This window comes from Girardinichthys multiradiatus, chromosome 21 (assembly GCF_021462225.1).
Source record: "Girardinichthys multiradiatus isolate DD_20200921_A chromosome 21, DD_fGirMul_XY1, whole genome shotgun sequence".
Taxonomy (NCBI): Eukaryota; Metazoa; Chordata; class Actinopteri; order Cyprinodontiformes; family Goodeidae; genus Girardinichthys; species Girardinichthys multiradiatus.
In genome coordinates, this window is record NC_061813.1 from 37,310,752 (window position 1) to 37,333,450 (window position 22,699).

The 22,699-nt window shown below is 40.3% G+C and overlaps 1 protein-coding gene across 5 annotated transcripts in view; it reads right to left on the reverse strand.

The window, feature by feature from the left end:
- Positions 1 to 22,699, reverse strand: part of drosha (drosha ribonuclease III) — a 158,681-nt gene that overhangs the window by 19,601 nt on the left and 116,381 nt on the right. For 4 of the 5 annotated variants that reach the window (XM_047349539.1, XM_047349538.1, XM_047349537.1 and 1 more), the window contains 6 exons: positions 18,536 to 18,641; positions 16,734 to 16,875; positions 9,332 to 9,414; positions 7,761 to 7,864; positions 2,967 to 3,059; positions 1,554 to 1,600 (listed from right to left, as the gene is read on the reverse strand). In XM_047349539.1, coding sequence (XP_047205495.1) covers positions 1,554 to 1,600; positions 2,967 to 3,059; positions 7,761 to 7,864; positions 9,332 to 9,414; positions 16,734 to 16,875; positions 18,536 to 18,641 — 575 coding nt within the window. Of the gene's footprint in view, positions 1 to 1,553; positions 1,601 to 2,962; positions 3,060 to 7,760; positions 7,865 to 9,331; positions 9,415 to 16,733; positions 16,876 to 18,535; positions 18,642 to 22,699 lie in introns of those variants that run through there. The other variant, XM_047349540.1, reaches the window with a different exon arrangement.

Genomic DNA, 22,699 nt, shown 5'->3' on the forward strand with positions numbered 1-22,699 from the left:
CTGCCACAAGCTGTGTAGGGATGCAGCAAAAGTCTCGAACCAGCTGCTCTTGTCAAATTAGGAAAACTAGCACCCCACCAGTTTAAACATCCCATTCCAATAGTGAAACATGGTGGTGGCAGCATCATGCTGATTGTGGTAAATTTTGTTCAAGAAAGCTGGTCTGAGTTGTTGGGAAGTTGGATGGGGCTATGTACTTGAGGTTCCCATTCCAGCAGGACAACGGCCAGAAGCACAGAACCAGGGCTACAAAGGAATGGCTTAAGCCAAAGGAATGAGTGAGAATGGCCAAATCAAAGTCTAGAGTTATATGCAATTGACAATCAGTGTAAGACTTGATCAAGAAATTAATGTTCAGAAATGCTATACTCTAATCCTGAATGATAGTGATTGGCGATCACTTAAACGTTCGGTGAAATCAAATCGAAGAAAAACAACAGTAGAACTCCGGGCTATGTTTAATAGTAAAAGTAAGAGCATTTCCACATGCACAATGAGAAGGGAACTCATGGGATTGGGACTGGACAGCTGTGTAGCCTTAAGAAAACCAATAATCAGTGAGACTAACTGGAAAAAAAGGCTTCAATTTGCTAGGGAGCATAAAGATTGGACTCTGCAGCAATGGAAGAAGTCATATGGTCTGATGAGTCCAGATTTACCCTGTTCCAGAGTAATAGGTGCATCAGGATTCCACACGTTTCGGTAATAGTTATCAATTATTACTGAGTATGTAACGGTTGTAATTGTCAAAGGCGTTGAGCCACAATTACAACACCAGAAGACATCTCTGGTCTCGATTCATAAATGAGGATTTTGGTTAAGAAATTAATTTTGTCAACTTATGATTTTTAATTATAATTATTGATCAAGATTAATTAATCAATAATCATACTTCCAACCGTGCCATCCTGGATGAGCTGCACTACCTGAGCCACTTGTGTGGGGTGTAGAGTCCGTCTCATGCTACCACGAGTGTGAAAGCACCACCAACATTCAAAAGTGACCAAAACATCAGCCAGAAAGCATCGGTACTGAGAAGTGGTCTGTGGTCCCCACCTGCAGAACCACTCCTTTATTGAGTGTCTTGCTAATCGCCAAAGATTTCCCCCTGTTGTCTATTCCATTTGAACAACAGCTGTGAAATTGATTGTCAATCAGTGTTGCTTCCTAAGTGGACAGTTTGATTTCACAGAAGTTTGATTTACTTGAAGTTATATTGTGTTGTTTAAGTCTTCCCTTTATTTTTTTTGAGCAGTGTATAAAGTTGTGTCATCAGCATAGAATGAGTTGTTGAAAAACCAAAGGGAACATGTAGATATCGAATAAAAGTGGGCCATGAACGGAAGCTTGAGGAACTCCACGTGTTTGCCAGATGAAACCAAATAGTATTAGTCAAACATGCAAGATTTTACCCAATCAAGTTAGAAAACCCCCCCTTATTTCCAGACTATCGATCAGTTTGTAAAGATGAAGAATATCAAACACAGCACTGAGATCCAGTAAAACCTGCACAGAAACATGGAAAAAAATATTTGTGTTGCTGCCCAACTCACATTTTTCAAGCGCATCCATTGCAGCTCCCATTTCAGCTTGTTGGATGCTAGATTAGGAGACAGAGACACAGAGGCAGAAAAGGATTTTAGCATATTCAAAATGGGACTTTTAGAAATTCTGTCAAAGAAGAGAAAAACAGGCCCAGAACTGAGAGGATTATCAGAAGTACATTATATTTATTCTTAGTGCACCCTTCTGCCTGACAATTGCAGGTACTGCAGTGCTCACACTTTGAAAAGCACTGGGTGCTGTTTATGTCTGCAATTCATTGTCCTTCTGTGTGCATTTTGGGGAGTTTGATCGTAGCCCGGCATCAGAGGTGGTTGGCAGTTTAAATCATGTAAATACAAAAACAGTAAGCGCTCAGACATTCTGCAACAGGGACAAACTTATCGCCAGCTTAGAGCAACAAAGACTGCTTTAAAGTAGGGGGGTTGTGGATCGATGGATGGGTGGGTCGGACAGGGGGGGGGGGTGTCCACGAATATGTGTGTGTTTGTGAGAGGATGAGAGATGTTTGATGGATTTAGGTTTCATTTCTCACAGGCTCAGCTGCTAGCTCCAACCGTGAAAAGGCCCTCGCGTTGAGATCCGCATTCTTTCATCTGCATGAATACAAGATGTGGCGACGCGCAACAAAAGGTGCTGCAGATGAACGGCGAAAACACAAACGCTCACACTTTTTCCTGCTCCTGCTGCTGCGCAGAAATCCCAGGTGAAGTGTTGCCACAGCAAATACTTTTGAGCCACAAAGTGATATTGTCATAACAGAATTCATGTCAAATCAATAATAAATTGATTCATTTTCATTGTGCATAATGTCTCTCCCAATAGAACAGAGCTTAACTGCTATAATAAACACCATCAACACAGTGAAGCCATTATTCTCATCCCATTAGTAGTGCACTGAAATGGAACGCACCCTGTGTTGTTGGGTCTTTTTTCTTTGTTATTACAAGGTTCCTCAACATTTTGAATGCTAGAACTTCCTCTTGTTCCAGACCCAAATGTTTGAAGTTCTCAGACTTTCAATGACCTGTTGTTTTAAGTGTGAAAACCAAAGCTCACCATAGGTTTATGGCTGATATTTCTAGCAGAAAACCACCAAACAGGAAGGAAGGAAGAAAGTATGAATCGATCAGTTCCTGCTCATAAAAATGTCAGACTTTTCCAGACAACTTTCCAGAGTTCTTGGTCCTTTGTGGTCAATTTAAAATATAACATTTAGAAGTTCTTGACCAGGAAAGCTTTAAATATGAAACTGATGCATGAAAATAGACAAAGGAAGACGGAAGGATATAAAGAAGACAAGAATAACTGTTTACACAAAGAAATAATAATTCAAGACCATGAATAAAAAGATGTTTCCACATTTTTTCAGATCTGGTTTTCTGTATTTTGGTCTCACTCACCTAGGGCCTTTGCCACAGCCAATCCGCTCCCCTTTGAAATACACGGCGACCGTGTACGTCCGGGCGTGTGAGGGCCCCACAGTCTGCAAGGTTCTGCAAATTCAAGGAGAAATTAAAGGTTATAAAGAGACCCGAGAGAAAAAGCCACTCAGGGACCTTCAGAGAAAGGAAGGTTAACACAAGTCCTCGAGTGGAGGAAAATATAATTCATCTGAAGCAAAGAGGGGTTGAGAGGCGAAGGGTAACGCTTTTTTTGAAGGAGCAACCAAGGGACGCATAAAACAACTTTTAAAGCCTTTTACATTCCCAACACTTATCTTCTGATACCAAAGAGCTGTTTGGTAAAAAAATATAAATAAATAAACAAATGACACCATGAAACAAAAGAATGACAACCGGCTTTGAGCGGCTTATGAGAAACAGAGAAAAGAAAAGCCGGAGAGGGATCAAGAAATCCTAAAAGGAAGAGAGCGAAGCGTCTTATCTCACTTCGTAATTAACAGATGTACTTCATTTAAAAGAAAAAAAACAGCAAGCCGTCAACTTTGTTTTATTCCTGAAGGGACGTATGTACATGATGGTTGTTTGAAACGCCAACATTAGCATAAACATCCCGGCTTCAAGCTGAGAGTTGGCTGAATTATTCACTGACAATTTACTTATTTCAGCAGTGATCCATTTTTAATGCCATGTGGTCACTTGTGACACTAGTATCAATAATGCAGACCTTCGTTCTCGCTTACAAATGAGGGAGCTGAGAGTGAACGGGGCTCGAACCTGAGTGTCACTCAGAATCATCCCGCCGCTGACAGGACGAGGAGCTTCAGCACTCCGGCTAAACGCTCCCACTTAGAGAGCCGCTCTGAACAATGGGAGCGAAAGCGTCTTTGTGTCTGCTCCCTGGTGTGATGTACAGTGAAGTGACGGTGCTGGGGCGGAGGTGTGGCTCTGTCTTCAGCCAGACGAATCCACCGGGGAACCTTTAACAGCGGGCTCGATGCATTAACTCTTCTCCTGCCTCCTTTGGTCAATTAGCTGGCCTCTGTCTGACTCACTCGTCTCTTCACCTTTGACACTTGTAAACAAATTCATTTGGAGCTCAGAGAGCGTCCCGTTGGTCTGGTGCCAACACCTGCAGCTGCACAATGTCCTACACCTTCTACATGTCCATATGTAGATGTCTAGATTTTTTCAGACTCAAGTTGGCAAAGCTCCCAAGTGCAGTTCTGGATTATTTAGTACTTTAAAAAGTTTACTATGAATTCACTATTTACTATGACTTCTACAGAGGTTTAAAACCTGCTAATCTTAGCCTCATAGTATGAGATGAACTGCATGGAGGGAAGGAAGGAAGGAAGGAAGGAAGGGAGGGAGGAAGGAAGGAAGGAAGGGAGGAAGGAAGGGAGGGAAGGAAGGAAGGAAGGAAGGAAGGAAGGAAGGAAGGAAGGAAGGAAGGAAAAAAGGGAGGAAGGAAGGAAGGAAGTTGAGTAGGAAAGGACGAGTGATAAACGGAAAAAGAAGGAAAGTAAACGTAAAGAAGGAAGGACGAAAACAATAAAGGAAGGACATAAGGTACAAAGAAGGATGGAGGAAAAAACGTAAAGGAAGGACTGAAACAAAAGGAAACGAAGGAACAAAGTTCACACATTTATGAGAATAAAGTCTGGAAATGTAAACATTTTTTCATTCTGAACTTTATTCACCATTCCTTCCCAGACCCCAAAGATCCTTGAACCAACTTCCATACTTTTTCCATATGTCTTCCAGACTTTTCCAAACTTTGAGGGAACCCTGTTCATAAAACGCTGTAAAACCTGTACGATTCTTGTTCATCGACACGCAGAGGTCAGGTGGTCTCATCAGGAGGTCAGGGTTACTGTTCGCTATTGAAAGCTCACTGAAGAAGAACCCCACCACTAGAAACTACCTTCGCTGGTGCAGCAAAGGGCCTTGCATTCTCCAGCCCATGTGTCTACTCCTCCACCTCCTCTGGGTCAATTGTTGAAATTCAGGTCACCCAGGAGCTCCATTTGTTTTGGCCTCACATTTCCACGGGCAGCGGAGTCGGAGGGAAGTGTTGATTGCAGTGCAGGAGACGTGTGGTGTCAGAAATCAACAGAAACAGGAGGAAAATAAACAGAGAGCTGCAAAGAGAGACGGTCGGGACAGAAGGAGCTGATTAAATGCTGGGCCGTGGACATCAATGTGAACTTCTGTCTCCAATGGCCACTGGGCCTCAGGCTGACCCCCTGTTTGCACTCTAAAAAAAGGCCATTTGAACATTTCTATGGCAACAACGCAGCATCATGCCGGCTGTCCGAAGTCTTTTATCGACCGACGCTCTGCTCCTTGACTTCTTGTTGAATGAAAGGTTTCAGTGGGCATGTTTATTTATCACAAAAGGGACCTTCAAACAGGAGGTCATAATGTTCCGGGACCAACAGCAACAGACTTCACACAAGTTCATTTTTCGAACCATTTACAGGGAGACGTTCAAGCTCCCTGAACAGAATAATAGGGCAAACTGTGTGCCGATATAAGGGTAAAGCTTTTTAGGTTCAACGGCAACACTAACCTCTTATTTTAAGAAAGAAACCAGCAAATCTTAGTATTTATCATAACAGAGATGAAAGTTATATGTTTAAGTAATTTTTAATGTAGCTTATTAGATTCTTGCCTATTGTAGACATTCAAATACAGGCATTTGATGTAAATCTATAGAGCAGGAAAAAGCAGCAACTCTTTAAAAAATACATACAAATAAAAAACAAAAACAAGAAAAATCTGTTATCGTTTGAATTCAGAATAAGAGTAACGGTCCGATCTGGTCGTAATCAGGAATCTGTACTTTCAGGACCCAAGTCAGAAAAATAAACTGGAGTCCGAGTTTCAAAGTGGAAAGTCAGGATTTCACCAGCTACACAAAAAGAATATGGCTGCCACAAAAAGTACTGAAAATCGCTTTTTAACACGTCTCACAGTTTGTGTCTCTTTAAAAGTAACCACATGAAGAACTGCAGAACCTTTCAGTAAAAAAAGGTTCTGCAGAGTCTGAAAACATGAATGCAGAGAAATCCTTCATTATGAGCTTTTATTGCAGATTGTAGATAAGCTGGTGTGTTAGAAAAGGAGAAAAGAAACAAACCTCACTGGTTTTCTGACCTGGACCAGAACATGGTTAGGTTGGGACTAAAGTTATTTCCTGTTCAGAGCTTCTGTTTCTGAGACAAAGTACATGCTTTAACACAGACAAGTCTATCTGCAACAAACCCAATGTTTAAATTGTTTAAAAAGGAGAACAGAATATATTAATTTACCCCTAATAAAAAAATTACCCGATCCTACTTGGGAATTGGTTTTGTTTTCTTTGGTTGAAGTGAATTTTAGATTGTATTTTCAAATTCTAGTAACAATTTCAAATTATGGTTTATTGTTTTTTTGTTTTTACCAAACAGGATTTTCACAGTAATGTAAAACTACCCACTAAGAAATAGGCTGCTTATCAGATGTCTGAAAGAAAATGAAATGGCTGTGACTAATAGATGAGCTGTTCTGACTGCAAGCTTTCAGTAGCATACACCATCAATCCTACAAAATGCTGAAAACAGTTCAACGTAAAATGATCTTACAGACAGATTTCATTAGATTAGAGGTTTTACCAGCTAGCTTTAAATAGCGGTAATCAGAAGAGGTAAGATAAAACCTTTAAAAAACTGTTTAAAGTACCAGAATAAAGAACAACTTGAATTTACTAAGTAACTAGAAAAACAAAGTTTAAAATACACGATTAGCCGTCTTAATAGCTAGTTTTGATTGTCATTAAAATAAAGAAACCAGATGCTTTCACAAACGGCTTTGATTAGCATGAGCAAAATGAAAGAAAATGCCACTAAAAACAGTTTCCAGAAACAGATTAGGTTTTTTAATGGCAAGCTCTGATGAGCTTTTGATAGTTAAAAATAAAAGATGGTTAAAAATGTAATATATTAAATATTTTAACAGCTAACTTCAAAAATCATAACTGAAATAAGTTTAAGAAAAATGTGGAAAACGTGTTGACGGGTTAACGGTTAGATTTGACTAGCAGAAAAAAGCTATTCTTAAAAATAATTTAGTTTAATGCTGTTTCATTCGATAATTTTGATTTTCATTTACTTATTTATTTTAAAAAAATATACAAACCAGCTAAATAAAACATAAAATATTACAATCCAATGATAGGTTGTTTTAACAGCAAGCACTGAGTAGCATTTTTTAAAAATAGACTTTTTTCATGGGCTGCACGGTGGCGCAGTTGGTAGCACTGTTGTCTTGCAGCAAGAAGGTCCTGGGTTCTATTCCCAGCAGGGGGTCTTTCTGCATGGAGTTTGCATGTTCTCCCCGTGCATGCGTGGGTTCTCACCAGGTACTCCGGCTTCCTCCCACAGTCCAAAGACATGCCTGTTAGGTTAATTGGTCACTCTAAATTGCCCTTAGGTGTATGAATGAGTGTGTGCTTGGTTGTTTGTGTGTTGCCCTGCGATGGATTGGCGACCTGTCCAGGGTGTACCCCGCCTCTCACCCATAGACTGCTGGAGATAAGCACCAGCTCCCCAGCGACCCACTATGGAAGAAGCGGTAGAAAATGACTGACTTATTTCATACTTTGTTCTAGATTTTCAGGGAACATTTTGAAATATTGTTTTAAAATGATTTTTTGAAGAGTGATTTGACTTTTAGTGGCTCAAAATAACATCACAGCTTGCCACAAACAGCTTGCACGCGAGCGCTGCCCTGACTTCTCTGAGGTCTTACTTGTACAGCGGGATATCAGGCTCCTTGCCCTCTGTTCTCAGGGTCAAACAGCACTGCTGCAGCTGAGATTTGGGGTCATTCCAGTCCTGGTTCAAAATAAACTCCTGCAACACACAAACCAAGAAAGGCACGCATTTCATTTTAGCTTTCCTTTAAAGCCATTTCTGTGAAAGAATCAGTGTGCTGCAGTTAGGACCCCTCTCCTTTGGCTGCTGTCACTTTTATTTCATTCCTCCCATCCCTGCGTTTTAAAAAGCTCTCCGTTTTGGACTCACTTATTTGCTCACTCAGACTGGCTCTCCATCTGGGTCTTCACAGTGAGTACAAATCACAGGCTACTTAAGACAAAAGCCAATCCCCGGCCAGAAATAAAGAGTGTCTGGGAGTCTCCCAGGTGTGTAGCCCTGATACATTTCTCCTATCCAAGGGGGACTTCTAAAAGCCCTTCCATTAACAGGGAAGCAGCCTTGTCATAAAAAGGCTGACTTTGAATCCAGAAATGTCTGCTCCTATTAATTTTCTACAAAGAGTGCTTCTGCTGCCCTGCTCTCGCTTTGCTGCCTCCCAGATTCTCCATCTCGACTATTCTTACGTCTCTTTTTCCTCCATCCCATTTTCCTTGTCTCCCGGAGAGTGGGGGGGGATCTATGCTCCTTTTGCCTGAAGCAGAGGAATTCTGATGTTTCAAAAAGAGCATGAAGCCCACCTCTGCTGTAAAACAAGCCACTCCTGTTGCAAAGATGCACTTGTGCAAGCCCCTCGATATGCATCATCACATGGCGCAGCACAAAAGGAGCACAAACATAAGGGAAGGGCTCATTCATGTCCCCGGTTTTGGCTTTCTATTTCCATCTAAATTGGATGAAGCAGCACAGTGTGCGATGCTGTCTTTCCAGAAGGCTGTGTAAGGAGCCGTGCTGGCTGTTTCACAACTTTTCTCTTGGAAGTGGAAATGAAGGGCTCTCTTGCAGCGACCATGACGCAAAGCTCAGCTCCTCCAGAGCTGAGGATTCTCCCTGGAGAGGGACACCAAGACAGCAATTAGCATGGCATATCAGACCACTGCAGCAGCTTCACAAGGATAGGTCCACACTGTGTGGGTAACTTGTACACCACCATGTGTGTATCTGATAGTTTGCAAGTGTATTAGTGAGGAATCCGCAATCTGGGGTGTTTTCTCTCTAAATTTGGACTCGGGGCACTTGAGGATAAAAAGCCAGTTGCTCTGTGCTCACATCTGGCTGCAGGAGTTCTGAAACACACTCTACTTCCTCTGCTGCACTTCTTAGATCAATAGCCAAACACTGATGAGCAGCAACAACACCCCAACCATGCATCTCTGCAACGGTTGCGATTCCCATTAATGACGACTAAAATAGCAGCTCGAGCCGCCATTATAAGAGGCATTCAAGAGCCAAGCACCACTTCAGGGCCCCTGCATCGATTAGGGCCCGGCCATTAGCTCCCTCCTCATCACAATCATCCTCTCGGTTCTTTTCTCTCCTTAGGTGCCTTGCTCGGCAGCTCATTGATCAGACGCAAGCAGTGAATAGTCATCGATAGGTGCTCACCTTCAGCCGAGGGAAAAAGCAGACATTCATGAAGGTGTGAACGTACTCCAGGTCTTTGTCGATGTAGAGAGCTGCGATGAAAGCTGCAACAACAAAGAGGGCACTTATAAAAGCAATGCAAGAAAAAAAGAAGCTAGGCGATGAATGATTAAGAACCTGGTCCTAACAACTGCTCTCTACTTGGTACGTAGTCCTTGAGCTGCAAAGTCGAGTTTAAAGTAAATGCTTTAAAAGGAGAACCAGGCGTTCGCCCCAAACAGGAAATTGATCCGGTGAAAATCACAGAAACATTTGCAGCGCCTCGCACAAATATTAACACCCACTGAGGTTTTGCTCCACGTTCATGTTAGAAACACAAATCTCAACCTCATTTAGAAACATCCAATTTGCCTTTTATGTCAAATATTCTGGAAAAGGTTGTTGCAGGAAAACTAATCTTTTCTGGACAGGAGAATTGATACTTAGGGTAGATCTGAGTTTGTATTTTCAAATTCATCCCCGCAGAAAGTTTTATTTAGTGTGCAATGAGATTCTGACGGCAGCAGACCGAGATTTCATGGTTTTATTGCACATTTCTTCTGCTGATCATACTGTTGTCAGTGTATCCCTACTAAAAGATTAAAGCATTTATTTGGGATGCTTGGCCGTGTTTTAAAATGTTTGGTAGAGAAAATCTTTAAATGAACAAAAAACTAAATATATTTTATCATGCGGCATCATAACTACTGCTTTGACCTTTAATCTAAAGAACAGTGTTTTAGACTTAATAGTTGACAAAGATTTTATAGTAAAAAATCGAATTGACAAATTGTTATCAGGGCAAACCTTTTTTTTTTTTATCTGCTTCTTTTAGCTAAAGTTAAGCCTTTTTCTTTAAATCGTCCTGAGCTGGAGAGGACCATTCATGGTTTTCTTTGCTCCAGACTCGATTACTGTAAGGTTCAACGTCGGTGTCTCCCAGTCAAGCCTAAACCGCCTTCAGCTGGTCCAGAATGCAGCCGCCCGTCCTTTAACTCGACATTCGCACATTACCGGTTTTAGATTCTTTACACTGGCTTCCTGTTCTTTTCAGACTTGATATTAAACTTTTACTATTTGTTTTTAAATCCCTCTTACTTTCAAAGTTACTAACTGACGTTGTTTTCTGTGATTCATGTTTTTATTTTCATGCACATTGGTATTTTAGTGATGTTTAAAGGCCCTTAATGAATGAATGAATGAATGAATGAATCAGATCATGTGAGAAATGGCAGCTATCTTGTTGGGAGGAAACTTTATATTGGGCCTTTCCTGTTGCACAGATTGTAAGGCATATAACAATAATACAATAATAATGTCTGTTATCTCTATGCAGATAATATCCAGCTTTTTCCTATTCGTTAAGTGTTATAGAAAATAAATGTCACCCACTGTACTCTTCTGCCCTCAGTAGGGTCAGACGTTTTCCTCTCTCTCCTTGATCCTCCCCCATTTTTTGCCCTGATTCAGCTTTTTGTTTGTTTTTCTTAGAGCCTCTGTTCACATATCCTCCTAATTTGTTCATTATGGATTTGGTCAGCTGGTCTCTCAACGCAATCGATCAAATTTTCTCGACGGGAAGACAGGGTAAAGGGGAACCCTCTTGTCCAGACGTTCTTCTCCGGATAGGCAATGGATTCCTGGCAGTAGTGGAAGATTGTGTGCCTGACAACAATGTCAGTCGATGACGTGGAAGATTTGTACATAATTGGATTTCTGATAAAAGGATTTCTGCTTTTTGGAGTTGGCGGTTACCTAGCTTATCAAAAGATTTGTAAAACATCGGCAGCTGTTTAAAGCACTCCAAAGCTGCCTGGGATGTTTGAAGGGATTTTTAGAGCTCTCAGCACTCAGACTGATATGTTAAGAGAGTAGAATCGCAAGCTGGACGCGATCCTTGAACAGAATCGCAGGCTGGCTTCGATTCCCAGACTCAAAGGTGATATGATTTAATCTTGGAGAAAGTTGTATGCTCAGGATCTACTGAAAATACCAGAAATTTGGCTATTTGGATTAGAAATTGAGAATGCTTTGAAGGCAGACGGAAAATCACAGCCAGCCTGAACCAAAACATTTATTGTTTGTCTAATTCAGGCGCCCCGATATGGCCTTCACAGGCTTCTTATCAAAACATTTCTCCTGGATGTTCTGTAAATACGACGCTCTGCCCCAGCAACCCCCCTCATCTGTGAACTGAACTGTATGGCCGTTTGATAAAATGTCCATCTCTTTTTCAAGGACAATGGCACCTTTGTCAGTGTTGACAGTCTAATTCTTTGTACACATGATCGTACTTAAATATTGGCACCCTCACAAGTCAACCATGTCCCTGCAAAATCTTTGCTTATGTGTGTTGCTTTCCCATGCTCCTTATTTTTTACCTAAATGTGGATTTAATTTCTTCATTTCTTCTCCTTTTCATAGATTTTTAGATTTACCAGTGAAAGGAAAATAATACTAGTTTCTTAAAAATTTGAACAAAAGCTGTTTTTACACCAGTGACTCAGCTTCCTTAGTTAGAACTCAGTGATTGCTCAGTTAAATTTCAATGGATGCAAATGACTGTTATTTTTAGATTTCTCAGAAGGATTGATAGATTTTTAGATTTCTTAGAAGGATTGTAGTATCATTTGATTTGTTTTTCTGTGTCTGTATCTGTGTTTATTTTCTTTGTGATTGTATTGTAATTGTATGGACAGCGCTTTGAGTGTCTCGTTATATGAATAAACTTACCTTACCTTATCTTAATGACAATGTATTAATTAGGGGTTTAATGTAGTTGAAGGAAAATGATACACAGTTTAAAATAACTTAGTCAGCCCTTTGTCGACAGTTTGCAGAACTGAAATTACAGCTGCAAATCTTCTTGGCTATCCTCGTCACACATTGCTCATCTACAGCAATTATTGCCTGTTCTTCTTCAGACCTACCAAGACCCAACAGGTCGTGGTAGGTCTGCAGTTGGTCCATCCTCTCTCCATGTTTAGATGATGGATTGAACATAACTCTGTGAGATGTTTTCAAATATTGGGATATTGCTTTAGAACCCAACTCTGCTTTAAACTTCTCCACAACATTCTGACTGACCTGTCTGATGTGTTTCTTGGTCTTCATGATGCTGTTTGTTCTCAAAAGGTCTCTAAATAACCTCTGAGGCCTTCAGAGAACAGCTAGATTTACACAGAGATTATATTACTCCATCTGCTAATTAGGTGGTTTCTGAAGGTAAATTGACTTTATTTAGGGGGATCAGAGTAAGGGGAGATGGAATACAAAACCCTTTTCAGATTTTCTTTTTTTAACTATGCGTCATTTTATCTCCATTTGACAGATATTCACTGCTTTGTGTTGCTAGTTCTAGCTCATAAAATCCAAAGAAAACACTGAACTGTGTTGCTGTAACGTGATAAAAGGTGGAAAGGTTCATAAGGTATTAAAGCTCACAGGCAGTGAATGCCCTCTGTAAGATGAAACTGTACGTCAAGCTGCACCGGTCTAACTGAGCTGATTTCAAACCTAAGCAGAGGTCATATGGTGTCATCTTCTCCTCTCTGTGGTGCCTTTTGTTTTCCCATTTGCTGCCGCTGCATTCACTCATCTCAGCGACTAAGACAGCAGGACACAAGGAAGGAATAATAGGTGATATTTCAGAGGGGCCGGTAAGGGGCCTGCTGCAGCCTCGGGGCAGGACTGTTCATATAGGGAAGAGCTACACTCATTTCCAAAGCTGCCCCTCGACTTTTTCCCGTCATCAACTGTGCTCCAGCCCACAGAAAAAAATCTGAGTGATGATTTGAAAGGCAAATGATATGAATCAACCTGGAGCATATTAGTGTGGTTTTTCATCTATTTGTTTTGTCTTTTCTTATTTTACCATTCTGGGACTGTTCATTCCGACTTCCCATATGCCTCGGTCCCAGTTTGCTCTCTTTCTGCTGGCCTAGTGTGGACACATCCCAATCCCAATAAGAGACATATTTAATGGCATCGTTATTCATCTTTTAATCTGATAGACATTGTCTTTTCTCTCTGGGCTTCAAATCAACTGTAGTTTTGGCAAAAATAAGAAGAATCTTTTCGTCTTTAGTCTTTTTGGGATACTGGCATAAATAAAGCGCCCTCCTCAATTACTGGCACCCTCAGCAAAGTTTAAAAAGCAATAAAATAAATTCGTCTCTTCTGAAGAATTCAGAAAAATTAAACTATTCGTGAGTTTATTTATTCATATGTGAAAAAATATATTTCTTAACCTGAGATTCTGTGAATGAAAACATGCTTAATACTTATTTTCACCCCTTCTGTCAACATCTTTTCCTATAAAGTTTCACAAGGTTGGACAGTACAGAGGGAGGGATCCGTCACCACTCCTCCTGGGACAGCCTCTCTGGGTCTCTTCTGTTCATCTCAGACCACTAGTTTTAGATCTGAAGACTGAGTCGCCATGAATTAAGGTTGATTTTGTATCTGGTAAATCATTTTCTGTTGATTTTCACTCTTTATTTTGGTAAAATCCCCAATAAAGAGCTGTTTTTACTTTTCTGGCAAGAAAGTAAATAAAGCCCACGGCATCACAGATTCTCCACCGTACTTAACATTAGGCATGAGTGGCCTTTCAACATTTTCTTCCTTTGTTTCACGGACAAACCTGAGGTGGTGGCTGCTGAAAAGCTCAACCTCACTGTAGATGTGCTACTGGTGATTTAGTAATAACAGAAACTATTTCTTTTTTATTTATTTGTTTAATTTTTGGCACTAGTGGCCTTTATCGAACAGATGTTTGACAGGAAAAGGGTGGAGAGAAAAAGCAAATGTCCTGAGACTGGGAATCGAACCCAGGACAACCGTGTTGAGGACCGTGTTCTGCATATGGTGCACCTTCTCTACCAACTGAGCTCCTAAGAAGCCCAAAGAAACTCTCTTATTGCAATATTGTTTTCCCCACTAAATAAATTAACTCAAATGGTTGGATTTCTATCTTTTCAGTCAAAGATTTATGCTACTGCAGCAACAGCCGAATTTCTTTTATGGCTTTTTAAGTCATTTTTACTGCAATAACTAGTGCAATAACTAAACAGAACCAATCTATTATACATCTACCGGATTTTAAAGGTAAAACCATATAGGTTTATAATTAGCTGTCAAGTATTGATGTTTGTGTGAGTAGTAAACCTGTTCTCTGCTGGTCAGTGTGTTTTAAACAACAGGTCTACAGCTTCTGGATGCTCCTAAATGATCTTCATTCATACATTCATTGTAGCCCACAATAAGACTCTGAAATCGACAGCAACGCAGAGGCAACCCCCCCCCCCCAAAAAAAAAACAGTGATTGATTAATTTCACCTGTCTGCAACTCAGTTTACATCCCGCAGTGTGGCGCTGACCTCAGCACTCCTATCAAAAATAATACAGCAGCCTAATGATCCCAGAAAGTTGTGATTATCAGAAGCTGCAGTCCAACGCAGCCTGCAGGACAAACTGTAATGTCGCTTAATGTTGTTGCTTGTATGCCTTTACCCCTGGGAGGTATTTGAAGTTACTGGACCAGACTCTAGTTCTGAGTTTGCGGGTAAAAAAAAGTGGCCATATGAACCGGGATTTAATCAGCTTGATTTGGTTGGTGCGCTGTTAAAACATTCATCTCATTGGTGCAAACAATTATCAGTCAACGTTACTATTAACCATTTACTCCTTTAAAGAGTTCCTCTGTTTTTGCTTTGACTCGTGCATTTTCAGGTCAAACTACTTTTAGTGTCAGATAAAGACAACCCAAGGAAGTAGAAACAGCATCTTTTAAAGAAATGTTATACATTAAGCGGAAAAAAACCTATTCAAACCAACCAGGCTCTCAACAACTCATCCAGGAGGTCACAAAAAACCCAGACAACCATCTAAACTCTGCAGGCCTCACCAGAGTTTAGGTCAGAGTTCATTTGAAAACAAACAACTTTGTAAGACCCAGGATATTTTTTGGAAAATACGTGGAGTAGTGAAATGGTGCAGGCTTACAAGTACATTTGAACACCAAAGTCGCAACAGAAACCACAATGAGACAGATTTTCTTCTTTGTGCTTTGTTTTCCCCTTCTTGATCAGCGCAATACTGCCCCCCAAAACAATCTGTTGCCACTGCATGAAGTTTGGCCCCGTCACAAAATCTGTCTGAAATCACACACGGCACAACTGAAGGTGTGTATTTTCTCACTTTTACCGATCCCTGGACCGGACCAGCAGTGTGAATCTGCCTAAAAGCCAAAAAGGCTCTTCTGGGATCTATGGCTTTAGCAGTTTAGGTAAATAAATGGGTGCCAGACCATTTAAAACTTTGATTTTAAAAACGGACAGGTAGGCAGTACAGATTAGCTAAAACTGGTGACCAACCGCAACAAAGTGATGATTGTTTAATGCAGATATAAAGAGAATTGCAGCAGTCTAATCTAGAGGTGATGAGTGCATGAAGATGTTTTTCAAGGTTTTCTGACTGTAGCAAAGGTTTTGCTTTAGAAATTTGACGTATCTGATAAAAACTGGTCTTGACAGATTTTACTTGTTTCTATAATATAAAAGGATTATCTAAAAACACTCCAAGGTTTCTGACAGAGGAGGAACTAAACATAAAATTACAAAAAACCAACTAATGCTTTTAAATATAGGTATAATAACAAATGCAGGTTTTAGCAGTTTCTTCTGTGTTTTCATAGAATAATAGTAATTAAGTTGGAAACTATGTTTTTTTCAATGCATAATTTTCAACAAATATCAACGTCCCAAAGAAAAAAAATGTATCCATCCTCTTTTTCCTCAAATTTTATGTTTAGCTTTAGTTTAAGCCCTAAAAATATAAATAAAATGGTTGTTTTTGAAAAATTACAAATAACTTCCTATTGTAGATATTTATAAAAACCTACAAGTTGTTTTTTCAAAAGGTCATGCATCATTTGCAGTTCTACACGGATTTTATTTAGCTGGACAGAGAGCTAAAGTGGCTCTTTGTATTGAAGAGCACTGTAAAGGTTCCAGACCCTGGTCTACCACTTGTCTTTGTAGACTTCTATAGGTTTATTAATCATTTTTCTATATGTGATTCTACTAGATTTAAAACATATTTAAGGCTGAAGGAAAAATACATCATTAACTGTAGGAAATGGTGCTAAAAACAGATGAGTTGTCCAGTTAAACGAAACACATAAGGAGAGTTTTCCCGTCTCTTTAGAAGAGAAGTGCCTGTATTTGATGTCAAACTTAAAGGCAGTAAAGCAAAAATCACAGCATTTTATGTACATTTCTGAAGAACATACAGAAAATTAAGAGTCTCCAAAATGTTTGCACTGATTAGCTTTCTATACACAACATAACCACAATGTGATGAGTGAAATAAATGAACGTACACTCCAACAGGTCAGCCAGAGTCTTGGTGCGCAGCGCGACGGGCCGTTTGGTTTTGTCGTTGGTGATGGCGAACTCCTGCATGCCCAGCTCTTCTGCCACTTTGGCCTGAGTGCGGTTGTTCACCAACGAGCTGCGGAGAAGCTGCAAGGAAACAAACAAACTGGTTTTTATGTTTCGACTGAGCAGCAAGGTGAACATCAGTCACTGCTTGGAAAAAAAAATAGAAAAAGACAGACGAGAAGTCAATAAAAAGGCAAACATGGAAATGGAGTGGAATGTGAAATAATTCATGCAGAGAAAATGTTTCAGGGAGATTTCACATCAGTCTCTTAAATATTACATCGTGACTCGGAGCGGAGCGGATGACAACATGTTCGACTTGTTAGGGTGCATTTAAGTCTCTAAAAGAAACACACAAACACAGTAAATATAGCCACGAGATGCAGAAGAGAGCAAATGGAATGAAACGAGACTTGTCTGAGTCTGTCTTGCTGCGATATGCCCTCATTTTTTATTTTTTGAACCGTAGCACGCAACCTCAACTGAAGTGGCAAGAAAAAAAAGACACCAACACCAGTTGAATGAGCACTTTTTATCCCAACTGGAAATCCATTTCAGATGTGCCCCATGTTGACTCCTCGGTGTTGCTTTAAGCTTTCAGCCTCGATGAAAGCTTGCTGGAGGCTTTTATACAGACAGCGTCATGACTTCCATCAAATAGGAAATATCTGCATGTACAGGGATGGGTAGACCAGTTGGTACCCGTTCACAATAACCTAAAAACAACTTTCCAAGAACTTAAAACCCACTGGAGCCTAATGGCATCCCCATTTGTTTATTCCATGTCAAAAACAAGTCAGTTTGCTTGATTCAGTTGAATATCTCAAGTAATTAAAAGAGGAGGTCGCCATCGTTCTGGAAGATGAACTTCCATCCCTGTCTCAAGTCTTCTGCGGCCTCTAAAAGGTTTTCTTACAGCTAAACTGGATTTTGTAAATATCAAAACAACTCCAAGTTGATTCAATCCTTTTTTTACTCTCAACTCTGCAGATTCATATAAAACAAATCCTAAACAACAATGACCATTTCCAAGTGGTTTTATTGTTGTAAAATCCATCCATCGGCTATCACCACTTATCATTGATAAAAAAAATCTAATCAAATCTCCAATCAGTTCTATAGTGAACACTTTACTTCTCTTGATTGAACTAAACTGAAAACACACCAAACTGTGCTTTTTGTTTACCCTGAAATCTCTAGTAAATACCCATCTGTGGAGGGTGTTACACAGGTTTATTCAGGTTTTCAACCACTTCAGTCCTTTTGATTGTGTCTTGAAGAGACATGGAATCGAAATAAGGCTGTTAGTTTTCGGGCAGAAAATTTCACCTGGATACAACTTGATTTTTTCAGAAACCTGACAAGCGTCTGACCAGAAAGAGGTGCGGACAAAGACATGTTTGTTATTGAAGAGCGCTGAACAGTTTGGTCTCGTGACAATACCCATCACACGTAGTACAGTAAACACACCGTGTGAGGGGAAGGAGAGTGGAAGAGTTTTTTCTGTGAAGCAAAAATGCAGGAAAGGTGTGAATCTGGCTGACGCTTTATGGAAAAAAAAAATATTGACCTAAATCAGACAAAAACACTGAAATGTAACTTGTAGTAAATGTAGGTAACAAGCAGGCAGCAGAAACAAAAAGTGAAGATGTGAAAATGGATGTCTGTGGGTGGAAAAATGAAAAGAAAGTCTTGTAAGGAGTGTGGGTGACGACATTTGCTTTGAGTGATTTGATCTTACTGTTAAGTGTCCTTCATGGTGGTCAGGAAAGTGGATAAAGAGATATTCGGTGGCTACCAGCTGCATGATGGAGTCTCCGAGGAACTCCATTCTCTGGTTGTGGCCTCTGGATAAAAGCAGGAACACAAACAGGAGAAGGTTACAGAAGGCACAACAGGGATTAAATAGGGAGAACTTACGAGGTCATCTGGATACACATCAACAGGGCTTTAAAGGCATCATCTCTGCAGATCTACCAAGCTTTTAGACTCCTAACTGAAATGGTGGAGTTGGTTGATGTGTGTTTCATGTGCAGCCGCTGGGAACAGCTGCACTGACAGGCGGCATGACAACTTGGAGGATCTGAATGCAATTCAAGTACAAAAGAAGAGTGCTTAGCAGGAAAAAAAAAATAACACCTGCAGAAGAGCCTGTCAGCAAAAGCAGAGGCTCTGTGCTGAGGTTTAGAAACCATTTTTCAACATCATTTCTAAGAAAACGCTCATGACTTTGTTGTGATTCTGTGAAAAGCTACTGTAACTCCCTGCACGGCATTAGACCGGGCGGCAGGAGAGAGAGGGGAGCTGGGTGGGTTTGCAGTAACTGCTGCTGCTGTAATGGTCATTAATTAAACAGAATTATAGATTAGCATTGCAGATGTGGGCTGGAGTCAGGCCAGACTGGCAGGGAAACATTGGCTGCAGGGGGAATGCCGTACAAGCAGGGAGGTATAATCAGCAGCAGAGCACATATTCATCTATAGTTACCAGCTCCAGGTCTGGCGATGATGAGGATGCGGAGGTAGAAGATGAAGATGATTTGAACCGCAACAAAAGGATAATAGTTTGTCTAATTTTAACATCTGTCACTTAGGTTTTTTTTTTAATGAACTACAGAACACTGGACCCAGATCTCAGAAAGGCTGCAAATGCCAGTTCCTTTGACTTTTGAGTAATGTGGTAATTATATTTTTCTGCTGTGTAATTTTGCATTTGTAGCAATGAATAATGTCCTCTTTTCCTTTTCAGCTGTTTCTATGAACAACCACTGTAAAACTGAGGTAAACACAATATTAAAGTACAAAAGGGGAACCAAAGAAAGTTTAGAGTGGGATCTGATTTAGAAACAAAAAATGAAGTAACACAAACATGTCAAACAAAGCTAGCTTTTCAACTGTTTCAATGAAAGGATATTTCTGGTCATATGGGTTTATGCGGAGCAGCTAGTGGTAGTCAATATCTTAATAGCAGTTGACAGCAGTCATAGCAATCTCGGAATGAGCAAGGAATCCTTATGGAAGTATCAAGACAATACCACATAAGTCAAACTCAAAACTCTTCTCAAGTCTATACGTACTTTATAATCTGGTTTGTCCAAATCAGATTATAAAGAGGAAGATCTATTCATCAGATGAACTGAACAATTTCTGGTAGACTTAGCTGAGGAATGATGAAAATTTTTGACAACTGGCTTCTCAAAACTGAGCAGCTGTAAAAATACATAATACAGCTGATTAACGGTTACATTTTGAAACAGTTACCTTGAGTAACCAGTTGACTGAATAGCTGTCAACTTGATTAACTGTCAGCTTCAGTAACCATTAGCTTTAACAGCAATATGTTTGTACAGCTGCTGGCATGTCTTGGAAATCCATAACACACACAGCTGCTGGCTTGAGTAGGAGAAAGCTTGAGTAGCTGTTGGTTTGATTAGCTGGAAGCTTGAATAATCGTTAGCTAACCTAGCAGTTACCTCTTCTAGCTGTAAGCTGTAGTAACTAATTCCTTGAGCAACAGATAGCTTTAGTAGCCAATGGATTGAGTAGACTTGAGTCGCTGTTCGTTTAAGCAGCTTGCTACCCTCTAGTCATTAGCTTAAGTAGCTGCTAGCTTGATAAGCCACCAGCTTGAGTAATGGTAAGGTGAAAGTAAGCCAGAGTAGTTGACTGCTAGAGCAGCCCATAGTTTGAATTACAGCTTTCCTAAATAGCTGTAAACTTGTACTGCGTTAAGGTGGTAGAGGTGTTATTTCTGAGTAGCCGTTAGCCTACGTAGCTCTAAGGTGGAGTAAATGAAAGTTTGAGAGTAGCCATTAGCTTTAGTAGACATTAGCTTAAACAGTTGTTAGCTTGTATAGCGATTAGCTTGAATGGCTGTTACTTAGCTTATAACTTATAGCCAGCAAACAAATGACTTGAGTGGGTATTACCACAAGTAGCTTTTAGCAAGCTGTTTGCTGTAGCTTTACTTCCCCAATAGAATTTCACATTGGTTCTCCAAACTATGATTACCTACTGAACTATTCATAAATACCCCAACACAATGTCTACTGCAATAGATATAAATTATGCCTTTAGACCCCAAAGAAACATGTCAGTGAACTTTAAAATCAATGTGTTTGGCTATGGATTAAAGAAGCATCCCATCCAACTTTACTAGAGAGCTGTACACAACAACAAAAAAAGATTAAAAAATAAATTAATTTGAATAATTAAAATTATTACTGCAAGCAACTATTTAATGTTTTTTGAAAAACTATCACTTGATTTCTGACTCATTTCTCAGCGTCCAGTAAAACTACAAATAAAAAAATATTTTAATCTTAACAATTGTGTGTACTCTGAAGATTAGCTTGATGCTGTTGAAAGGGAGATACACACATTACAGCTGGTGAATAAGGTATTCCTGATTACCTTCAGCTTCAACTGACTTGCTACCAAGTTTGATCCTTCTTACTGTGTTAACCTTTGTGTATTCTTCCAGAAAATCAAACACAGCAACAATCACAGACTTCCCTCTATATCTGCCTAGACAAAGGTTTTTACTACTCATCCTGTCAGACAGATGCTGATCGACTCCCAAAGTCCATCCCCTCCCCAGTAGCTATATAATAAGTTCAGGGTCATCCACCAATGCCAAATTTACCTGGCTGCCACTGGACAAACATCGACATAACTACACCAGACAGTAGTTTTAAACAGCAACAAAAAAATACCCCAAAGTCATATTTCTTAATTTTTGAGGGCAAATAGCAGTTTCTTGTCCCCCTGCCAGGCTGATTGTGATTAAAAACTAATTGAATACTAGCACATTTTAATATGTAAAGCTTTTAAGACAGCTGATTATCAAAGTGCTTTTCATAATTTCTCTTTTGATTGACTAATTGGTTAAGCCCCCCAGTTCACTGATGGAGGACCACACGCAGTGTAAAAAGAAGGAGAGAACATGGAGAACTTTACATCCTTTTCTTTGTCTTGGATGAATCAATCAAAAACACCCATCATATTTGCTGTCCAGGGAAAAGAAAGGACACACAGAAGGATATAGATGTGGTACTACAATTCAAAGATGGTAAGAAAACAGTAATGGCCCTAGAAAAATCCAATGTTTCTACCTATCAATATGTTTTGATCAGTCTAGGATGGTTAATATAATGTTAGGGGTTAAAGTGGCAAATGCTAAAGTTCATGTAGCACAATTACCGTATTTTCCCCGACTATAAGCTGCTCCTTTTTTCCCATGCTTTGAACCATGCGGCTTATAATGAGGTGCGGCTTTTCTGTGGAATTTTCTTCACCTGCCAGGGGGTGCTTTAGCAGAAAGTGAAAAAAACGAGACAGGTGGGAAACTGAGCAACACTGACATCGACACAGAAAAGCTATGTGACGAAGCTCTTCTGAGGCTGTTCAACTCCGACACTGAAGAAGATGACTTCAGTGGTTCTCTTTCAACATTCGTTTCGGTATCTCACTATGGGACACGCCTCCAGCGCCTGTCCCCCAGAAGCTCTATTACATTACGCCAGTCTTGACTGGCAGGCGGAAGTGACGTCCGCTCCCATGGGAGGGACTTCCTCCCAGTATAAAAGTCGACGTCACGTAGGTGATCTTCAGTCTAACACCTCTTCTCGCTCCCAGAAGCACCTCTCAGACGGTCATTACAGTAACTTGAGCTAGCTTAACTGTTCACAGAGCGAGCTAACACCTCGGTCGCCGAGCGCTTCTCAATAACTGTGCTTGACTGTTCTGAGTCCCTTTCAACGCTGGTCTGTCGCCAAACAGCAGCGCTGCAACTGGTCAACAAACTAGCTGCAACCTTAAGCTTAAGAAGTTGTGTAACTTGCACTCGTTCTCACCATGAACAGAGTCAAACCACCATCTAGAACCTGCACATGTGGCAATCTCAT